The sequence below is a fragment of the Notothenia rossii genome, assembly GCF_949606895.1.
Source record: "Notothenia rossii genome assembly, chromosome: 5".
Taxonomy (NCBI): Eukaryota; Metazoa; Chordata; class Actinopteri; order Perciformes; family Nototheniidae; genus Notothenia; species Notothenia rossii.
Window position 1 is genome coordinate 31,104,465 of NC_136903.1, and position 10,683 is coordinate 31,115,147.

A 10,683-nucleotide genomic window follows, 5' to 3' on the forward strand; every position below is an offset into this window, starting at 1 on the left:
GTTGTGATTAGATGTGCTTCGATTAGTTTAGTATTGTTTGACTGTTGTCCTCTACCTTAGCTGTGTTTTCTTACAGCCTTCCTTTGTTAGTTGTACCACTTTTAAAGTGAGGTTTTGTTTCGTTCTTTATTTAGTATGTGAGTATTTATTTTCCCTTTATGTGATTAGACTCCTTTTTTAGATTCCTCCTTTTGTTGGTTATTTATCAACCTGTGCCCTTTTGGCCTTTTTGTTTGTTCCAGGCTGCATGCCTGCCATTTTTACCCAGCTATTTAAAATAAACCCTTTATAATTATACCAATTCCAACTGGTGTGCGTTGTTTTCCTCTACCCCTAGAGGGGGACGTAACATACTGTATATGGGGGCTCCTTTGCCCCTCCAACAGAGGGATGTCCTTGTCCTTTTTCCTTTTCGTTATTTCAAGCGATAAAAACTCTCGATCTTCTCTCAAATTATTAATATTTTTGGACGCCCTCGGTTCGAGTTCAGGGCGTCCCGAGCTGAAGAAGGGCGTCAAATGACGGCAAGACGCCCCCCTGGCGGAAACGCTGGTGTTCATGTATATCCTCTGTGTGTGTAATGGGTGTAAACACAACAGAGTAGGGAAAGAAATGTCCCTGTAAGGAATTAATAAAGTGTATCTTCTTCTTCTTTCTTATATTTGAAACAATATAACAACATCTAAAAACCAAATAACTATCCAAATTAAATGACTAACACATATGTTGTGCAAATGCAGGCTGGGGGCACACTGAACTCTTTCATCCAGTGCCAGGCATAAGGCGTGCCCCCCCCCTAGGCAAGACCACCGCACTGACTCACCTACTCCTTCTTGGGTGAGTAGACAGTCGTGCTCTGTCCTTCCTCCCATCCCCCAACACCACACACCCTGGCTAGCATCAACACCCCCAGAGTTGGCCTGCCCTTCACATTAAGATATACAATCCTTTTCTTCTGCACCACAAACAGTGAAATGCATACTCTGCCTCCACAAACAAAGAGACACTGTAGCAGACAAACTGCTTTCTGTATCTTCTCAGCGTGAAACATTTCCTGGGTGGACGTGCCAACCTCAAAGACGCTGTGACCTTTTTCCTAAACAATCGCACCATGTTGTCAGACTTACAGGGAACGTATTTGAGCTTGCGGAACACTTTGCGCTGCGGTGTCACCCTCTTGATGTAAGGGTGGTCCTCCAGGGTCAGCAGGCTGCTGGGAGAAGCTAGACGGATGTGGACCAGCTCGAAGTCGCTGGGGAAGTCGGCGGCCGGGTTCTCTCTGGGGACGATGTGCCACTCCAGCGCTCGGTCCCCGGCGTTCCTCAGGGCGCTGCTGATGTACAGGCGGCGAGCTTTGGCCGAGAAATACCCTGTGAACCCTATGATGTACTCTGGAGAGAGAGAGAGAAGAGAGGAGATGATAATTTAAGCAACAGCCAGGACCTTGAGATGTGCTAATAAACAATGTGTCTTCGAGTGAGCCACATTTTATTTGAGCCACAGTCCAATTAAAGAAGGTCCACATTCCAGACTGAAAGTGGGCTATATTTTTCTTAGCCCCCTTTTAGGCTGCTGGCTACTAAAGACAGGTTGAGCCACACACAAGGACAAATAAAAATGACAAAAATAAAGTTTGATCTATTCATTCATAACTTTAAACCCTTAGACACAATTGCTGCATGTATGCTCGGGTAGGATGGTCTGCTTTGACCACCCGTAGACTCAATGGCACACCTTTATTTATAAGGCTGTTCTTGAATGTTGCACCATTCCATATTGCAATTTAGATATTATTTTGACTGGCTGTGCTAGTACTGTATCAGTATCAGGCTGTGATTGTACTGATGAGCTTTCCAAACAGGGATCCGGCATAGTATACTTTGTTAATATGTATTTAATCTGTCAGAGTGATAGGAGGAGAGCCTGAATGGCAGGTTGTACAAACTAGCTTGATCGGGCGTGTTCTACAGAACGAGTACACTGTTTGTCGTTTGGAGTAACTGAAATGTGGGTGTGCCTAATGTCCTGTGTGGGGTAGAACAGGGGTTGGCAACAGGTCGGTCCGGATCCGGACGCCGACCTATACGGACCTGGACCTATAATCAATACATTAATAGGGGATTTCAATTTTGACGGGGCGATTCTATTTTAACCGCCGCCGACAGGGGGCGAAAAAGACGAGTGAGCGATACAGGGAGAGAAACACAGAAGAAGAGATGAGAGCGCGGCAGAGAGGAAAGTGAGTGAAGATAATAATTTGTGATACAGGGAGAGAAGAGGAGAGTGAACAGGCGTGTTAGCGGCAGACAGGGAGAGACAAATAATTATTACACATGGCGCTTTCCAAGAAGAGGAAAGTGGACAGTGAGAACAGAGCTTTTAACCCTGAGTGGACGGACTCTTCATGTTCATCCTGCCCACTGGGAGCACAGAACCAGTGTGTCTCATTTGTTCAGAGACCGTGGTGCTCATTAAAAGTGCCAAAACGCCACTATGAGACAAAACACAAAGTGTTTGACCAAACATTCCCTCTCAACTCAGAACTGAGGTCACAAAAAATAAATATTGTTCCAGGGCAGGCTAACCGAGGCTAACCAATGAGCACCTGCATGTGTGTGTGAGAATGGCCCTGACACCATTTCAGCCCAGATTTAAACTCCTGGCAGGACAAGCCCAAGCTCAATTCTCGCACTGAACAAAACAAAGTGAGAGAGGGACTGCAATATAAGTGGGAAAGAAAGAGAAACTTTAAAACTGCTCAATTGTTATGATGTGTAAATACTGATATTGTATCGTCTGAAACTGTTAAGTCATGATGTGAAACGGTTAACAAAGAAAAAGGGAAACTCAAGCTGCTGCTGCTCTTTATTTATCTAAAATCGAGCACTTTTAAGATGCACATATTTTCAAAAGATTATTTTTTTATCTTATTGATCTTATTTTTAAATGTAGCCCGAGAGGAACATTACACACATCCACAGTGTTTACTGTATATCTGTAAAGTTCAATGTTAATTGACAATAAATATTGTTGTTTTTGAATTGTACTTTCTTTCTTTATTTTGCAGTCAGTTGTTGATTACATGCAGAAGTTGATAAAGCTACAGGCTACTTCAATATATATCACACTAATTCATAAAGCAAGTTAGACATTTTGATGTTCCGGACCTTTGCATGGGGAGATTTTCTCTAACTGGACCTCGTTGAATTTTAGTTGAATACCCCTGTTATAGAAGGTGTTACATCTTGCTCGTCAGTGGATAAAAGTATAGATTAGGCACCTGATGCAATAGTATTAGTTTGAATTGCGTATAATCAATTATGATATACAAATGTTATTATATTTATATACTTCCACTTTCATTGTTGTGGTGTGTCTTGTTTTTACCTCTTGCTTGATGCATGTTAAAATAAACAAGTATTCTCTCGTTATTATCTATTAAAAGCAACTTGATTCTTGGGATCCCAATCTGGACAAGGCTTTATTAAATAAAGTTAGGCCTTGGTTAATTGTGCATGTTATGCTGTCTTAACTACAAATATAAATATGCAATGTTAAAAGGGCCCTATTATGCTCATATTTGTATTTTGTGTCTCTGCTGTGACATGTCTCCATGCTTTAATGTTCAAAAAGTTCTTTATTGTTCTCATACTGCCTGTGCTGCAGCACCTCTTTTCACCCTCTGTCTGAAACCAGAGCCCAGTCTGCTCTGATTGGTTAGCTGGCCGGTTCTGTTGTGATTTGGTTAACTGCTTGGAGACTAGTGCTGCACGATATTGAAAAAAACTGACATTGCGATATTTTTTCCCCCTGCGATATATATTGCGTTTTTTTTAACTATATTTAACCGGATGAAGGATTTTAGTCACGGACGTCTGGATCTTAACTGGTTGACTCATCATACCTTAAGTCATGATCTAACATGTCATGATAAGGCATGTTGCTTACCCTCAAATAAGGGGGTTCATCTGTGAATGAAGAAAAGAAGAACCTTTTTGTATCCAAAATAGTTCCAGATGGCAGATGTTGCTTTTCTTTTTGGAAGTAAATCTTCATTCTCGCCGGCATTGTCCTCCTGTACCTCGCACATTTTTTACTGGTGTTTTGATGGTCTGCAAACTAGCGGGGCGGGGCCTGCTGTGATCTGATCAACAATGATTGTGATTGGTGGTTTGCTGTGCATGCAGAGCCTGCATGTCACTCACTCAAGTACCCCTGACATGAGAGCCGCGCAAGTTTTCCTTTTGTAGCAAGCAGCAAAATAATTGTAACATGGCGTGTTTGAGTTAATTTACCTACTTAATATCACACGTCCTAAAAATAAAATAAAATAAAATCGCACGTCCGATGTGAATAACGCGGTTATCGCCATGACACGATATATCGTTCAGCCCTATTGGAGACGTCCCGCCCCTTAGCCTATTATGTAGAATGTGTTGTAGTGCTACCCAAATTGTAGCGCTAGTGTTACATGGTGATGTCATTATATCACGGAAGAAAACAAAGGAGTGCAATGTCTTTCAGGCAGGGAGGGGGGAGTGTGTGGGAGAGAAACTCCCTCTGGAGGGGAGTATCTATTTAAGCCTTTGCAGAACATTTACATGCACAGAAACGTATATCTAACACACTACAGGAGGGGGGAAACCCCCAAAAGCATAACAGCCTCTTTAAAAAGTCACAATTACAACATATCCACCAGTTTAACAAACATGTTCTTACCATGTTCCACCGTCTTCGTCTTAAACTCCAGTTTGAGGGTCATTTCTGAGCAGTTGGAGGCAGATGATGAAGGCGGGGGCTCCGAGTTAGGGGGGTAGTCGGAGTCAGATTTGTCTCCTTCCGTTGGCTCCATGCCCACCACAGACAGGAAGCCCATGAAAAGCATGGACGCCCACACAGGAAGCAGGAGCATTTTTAGTTGTAAAGTAGCACCAACCATCAGTTTGACCACCACCTTTGGGTATTTAGCAGCAGGTGTGCCGTTTCAGATGAAGAAAAGCAGCTAAAAACCTGGTTCGGGGTCCGGGGCTGGGACGGAGCATTTCAGGTCCAGAGCTCCAAAAACGAGTCCATACTGCAAACGGCCCGAGCAGCTAGATGAATTTCTTTCTGCGTTTTCTCTCCATGGTGGTAGTGCAGGGTGGAGGTCAGTGGCACAGCCAGATCAGGAACATTGCCACCATGTTGATAAGTGGAGGATGAGACCAGGAAAGAGCAGTGGGTGGATGAAAGGAGGGCGAAGCAGTGGAGAACAAAGATGCTTGGGTTCCACTGCAGTTGTTCCGGTTTTTATCTGGAAAGAAAAGAAAAAAAGGTGTCAGGGAAGGGCTTTTTGATATTTAATGGGAAGTACATAAGTGCAAATACATATCTTCCTTGCGTTGACTTTAAACATACTATTACACCCTCAAACATGAATGAGTTCATTCATTTCAAGTTAATTGCAAATTGATTTTGTGACCCTGCAAACACATACCCTCAGCATATGGAATCAATTGTCTATTAGCTTCAGTGGTGGCTGCAAAACTATCTGATGGCTTAAGTTCAAGAGTCAGATTAGAGCCTGACAAGGGGCTTTGGGGCCAGAACCAAGCAATCAATAATTAAGTTAAAGTAAAATACTGTAAACATTAGTGATTTCATATTGGTTTTTACTTAAAAACCTCACAGTGTCATTTTATGATAATGAATGTTTAACTTTTTTTTTTGAAGAGTAACATAAGATATGTTCGGCATAGGATATTGTAAAGTTGAATGATAAACCTTTATTTAATCACATACCAGAATAGCAACATTTTGGATATTAATATTTAAAACGTTTCAACTTACGACCATATCTTTGTTGTACGCAAAGATATTGATCGTAACCCTCTGACTTATTGCTTTGGTGTAGCGCCAGGAGAGATGCAGATATAGACAAGTCAGGCAGGGAAAATAGCTTTTACCAGATATAGTTGGAATAAGGCAATTCCATTGTCGCATAAATATTTAGTAAAGGGATTGCAGCAACACCTTAACTACACCACCAGAGGCTGTTCTTCTCCAAGGCTCTTTGTTTAATGAAGACAGCGCCGTTTAACTGAATTTGACTTTTATTAGTAGTTGGTAGATTAGTCAGGCACACTAGAAATCACCCAATATAGACCTAGTGGTTGGATAGCCTGAGGTCTATTTGTCCATCGAAATTAGATGCAAAACTGATGATGTTTTTTAGATTTGTTGCTGATTCACAAACCCCCCAAAAACATCACCTTTGAAATCCCTAAAACACTGGGGTTAAAGAAAACCCAACAGAGTCTAGGTTTTATATTTCTGTCCTGACTCAGGGTTCAGAGTATGAGTGTTTTCTCTGCTAGGTCAAGGGGGGAGGAAGTGTGGTGATGGGTGCAAAGAAATGTAGAATGTGGTATAAAATCAGCAAGTCATGAGAAGTTTGTGCAACCCTCTGAAAAACATCCTGTTACTAAATAGAGCAAAAAGACATACAGATACAGAGATACAACTTTATCTCACCTGCATTGATGACATCTGGCTCAGTCATACAGAGTTTTACCAAATGTCTAAAATGGCCAAGCACTGGCCCAGTAAAAAAAATGAAATAATATATATATATATATATATATATAATACACTCAAAATAAGTATTTTCCATTATGGGGATAATTGTGATATGCTGAAAAAACGTGTTATCTAATTTAAATGGAGCTTGGTTAAAAACGATAATACAAGACTGATGAATGAACTCACACTTGTTTTCTAACATTGATTCAGGCAGGATGTTCTTATAATTTACAACTGTCTTATTTAAGAATAAATGTTTAAAACAAAAAAATATTTGTCAATGTCTAAATAAAAGGTTAGGGATTCCAGTATGATTTAATTCCATGTTAAGGATTATATTGTGAATGTATCCTGTATGATGTCCTTTATTGTTTTATGTTTCATGTGGAAGCTATATGCTGCAGGTCTCCCTTGAAAAAGAGATCTATGATCTCAATGGGACCAATCTGATTAAATAAAGGTTTGAAATGAAATGAAATGAACAGCTCCCCTGCTGTGACGGACCGTTGAGCGGAGCAAAATACACTAAGAGTTAGACCTAACACACTTAGCTAGTTCATCTACTCTGAAACAAGCTAAACTAGTGTATTCTTTACTGTCGGGTCATTTAGTACAGGTTCAGCGAGCTGCACGAGACTGACGGGCTGTCAGGAGAGGGAGAGGAAAAGAGAGCACCCCGTTTATTTTTCCCATTTTATTATCCAGAATTACTGTAAACTTTGAATAAAGTAGTTTATCTACTATTAGTAGTTTGTTTAAATGCATTACTTATGTTTTTTTTTTTTTTATGTAATTAACATAAAATAAATCTCACGTACCCCCTGCAGTACTCCAACGTACCCCTAGGGGTCCGCATACTCCCACTTGAGAACCACTGCTCTAGGCCCTCAAGTGGTAAGATATTCTAAAAGATAATAAAATTAAAAAAAACGAGTCATTTTCAAGATTGAGTTACAATGATAAACTGGAGTGGCAAAGGATCAGCTGCATGACCCGCCATCAAGTGCTTCATCCAAAAGGACAGGAGGATGGACTTTGTGTTTCAGTGATTTGATCATCTAAGGTAGGCCTAAGTCATTTCAATGTGGGCCGCCGTGCCGACTTAATTCATTTGTAATTGTTACTTGGCTGTGGGAGCCCTGTCAGGATAGGTGTTTATATAAATGGTGTTGTTTTGGGTCGATGTCATTGATGCGTTTTGTACCCCGGGAAGAGGAAGGTTAGGCTATGTGTATTTTTTTTGTCATTAACCTTTTTCGGACCACTTATTTATTTATTTTGGTGACGATCTGACCTCCATGCTGCTACTCTGGTTCAAACTGCATCCACCAAACAATATGATTTGGCTCCGCCTCCCCAAAATACCCCAAAATCTGACACGGTGTGAGATGTCTTTTTTAGCTGTTCTGTCGTCATTTACTGCGATATTCTGCATTCAGTCAGTCAAAATGAATGAATGAAAGGGCGTTCCTTTGACTATTTATAGGCAAACATGGGCGTTACGTGAAGCCCGCAAAAGCTGCACCGCATTTGGAGTTGATTTATAAAAAGTGAAACCGGCGTAGGATGTGCCGTACGCAAGTCCTGCGCCGGTACGCAGTCTATTTATGAATCGGAAAATGTCTGTGCGTATTTATTTGCTTTGTCCTACGTAAGCAACCTTCCCGTCTCGATCCTACGCAAGGCTTTATAAATGAGGCCCCTGATCTGACAGGAGGGAGGGGGTTCAATCACCAGATCCGGCTCGGGGCAGGATCCCTGCATGTGTGCGACAACAATAAAGCTAACAACTACTGGTTTAGACCCTGGCTGTAAAAATAGCCCCGATGGTTAGGGCAGGGCTGTAAAAGACAGGCTGGGACTACCTGTGTCAACATAACACCAGGCCACAAAAACGGCATCAATCAAAAGAAAGATCCACAGCAGTGTAAGCAAGTGAAGTCGGTTTTAGCAGAGAAGTTAGGAAATAACTTTTAGTAGGAATGTGGTAAATGTACTATTGTGGCAGGAACCTCCCTTCCTCTAAAATCAATGATACTACAACAGAACCAAGGATTGGACTAATACAAAAATAAAAAACACAAATTCAGTTTGTGTAATATCAAGGGTGATCGTGTAGCAGAGCACACAACAGCCCACATTCATATGCTTCACTATTGGAACAGCCTCATTTTGTTCTGTGTGGTGCAGAGATGGAAAGTCACTAAGTATATTTACTCAAGTAATGTCTGAGTAGGTCAATTTTAAAAAGGTACTTGTACTTTACTTTAGTATTTCCATGTTATGATTGATACTTCTTCTACACAACATTTTGGAAGCAAACATTGTACTCCACTCAATTCATTTGTAAAGATTAGTTATATTATTAGTTGATATTATACAAAATTAATCGATTGATTAATACAAAAATAAATCAACTAATAAATTATGATGTACTTTTATGCATTACGCTCCACCTTTGCAAGCTGTACAATTAAGATACATAATAATTGATCAATAACTGTGAACCTGCAATATACATATTATGCATGTTTACTTTGTTTTGCTCCACGGGGACAAACTACAATACTGAAATTCACTAAAATGTTAGGGTTAAAAACAGGATAATATCGTAAACCTAATAATAACAAATAACGGCGAAAATGTTTTTCCATTCTTCATTAAAAGTATTATTGATGCTTGAAGTACATGTAGCTGATAATACTTCTGTATTTTATATTGTTCTAAATAGGGCCATTGTGCAGAAATAGTTTTTTTTAACATGTTGGACTTTAAGTATATATTGCTGCGCATACTTTTTTACTTTTAACATTTGCAATGCAGGACTTTTACTTTGTTTCTTAAGTTTGAGATGCGAGTACTTTGTTCGTGTTTAACTCCCTGGATAAACCGAACACACATCAAAATACAGACAAGTTTAAATGCCTTGAGTTTACATTACAGGGTGCATGACATATCTAGTGTTAGCAGGATTTACGTTGGGTCATGCGATTAAATAACAGCTTACATCTCTTTACAGCTCCACATAACATTTAGCCTGCAACTAAAACCTTAACACGTTAGCTACCTATCCGAATGACAAAACAAAGAGATGTAGCCACAAAAAGTCACGACTTTATCAGCATAAACAAAGCAAGCATGCTGGAGGCTAATATTGAGAACAAATAGTAGGCTATGTCGACAGTAAACAACGTTATTTAAAAAACCGTGAACGCACGTGTTAGTGTCGCGAGCGCTACACCTAGCCTTCCGAAACAGGTATTGTAAACAAGAAGACATGCTAATAGATTTTTTAAGACCCATCTGTGTATCACATGCGTCAGCTAAGCTAGCTTAGTTATGTTTTCTTGTGGTTTGTGTGTTGATAATACTCACCGAGCTGAACAATGCCTCATATATCACAGTTATCTGTGTGTATTTTTCAGTCTCCGTGTATTAATACACTGATAGCTACTCGGTAGGTAGTTTATTGTCCACCGAACAAAAGCTAGCAGCAAACTCAGTAAACGCTTCAGCCGCAGACCACTGACGTCTAGTTAAGATGGGTTGCCATGTTTGGTTAACTTATCCTACAAAACGACCGCCCACAGGTAGATTACCCAGACATTTTAGATAATATACACCATAAAGAGATAAATGCTTCCCCGTATTGGTTTTGAAAATATTGATTATAATATTATTACTTTCGTCACACTTTTCAATGACACATTGGATCATAACGTTTTGAAGCTAAGTATCAAACCTGGCAACCCACCAGGCCTCAAAATACCACTTTAACAGTCCAGCGTTCCAGGTCAAACTGCGGGTTTGCCAGCAGTGGGCGCTGTTCACTGTCAGGAAACTGGACTTTAATCAAGAAGGACCCAGTAGAACTACATTATTTTGAACTCCTAATAAACATGTTAATTTCAGTTAGTATTGCGAGAAAAAAGATTTGTAGCCTACTCTCCACCATTAAAAGGTGTTTGCGATTGACAGTATGGCAGTTCACATTTAGATCTGAAGTATTGAGACATTTAAATGGCTATTATAACAAGAGGTTTATTTACAATAAAATACAACGGGACTCCAGAATCAGTTTCACAGTTGTCATTACCACTCAGCCTTATGTTCATTAGCTCT

At 40.2% G+C, this 10,683-nt stretch overlaps 1 protein-coding gene across 1 annotated transcript in view; it reads right to left on the reverse strand.

Annotated features, from left to right (window-relative positions):
- mbtps1 (membrane-bound transcription factor peptidase, site 1) overlaps window positions 1-10,122 on the reverse strand; it is a 36,528-nt gene extending 26,406 nt beyond the window's left edge. The window contains exons 1-3 of the mRNA XM_079684190.1: window positions 9,937-10,122; window positions 4,720-5,293; window positions 1,128-1,391 (exon numbers count right to left, since the gene is read on the reverse strand). Coding sequence (XP_079540316.1) covers window positions 1,128-1,391; window positions 4,720-4,939 — 484 coding nt within the window. The 5' untranslated portion in view covers window positions 4,940-5,293; window positions 9,937-10,122. The remainder of the gene's footprint in view (window positions 1-1,127; window positions 1,392-4,719; window positions 5,294-9,936) is intronic.
- Window positions 10,123-10,683: the final 561 nt, after the last annotated feature.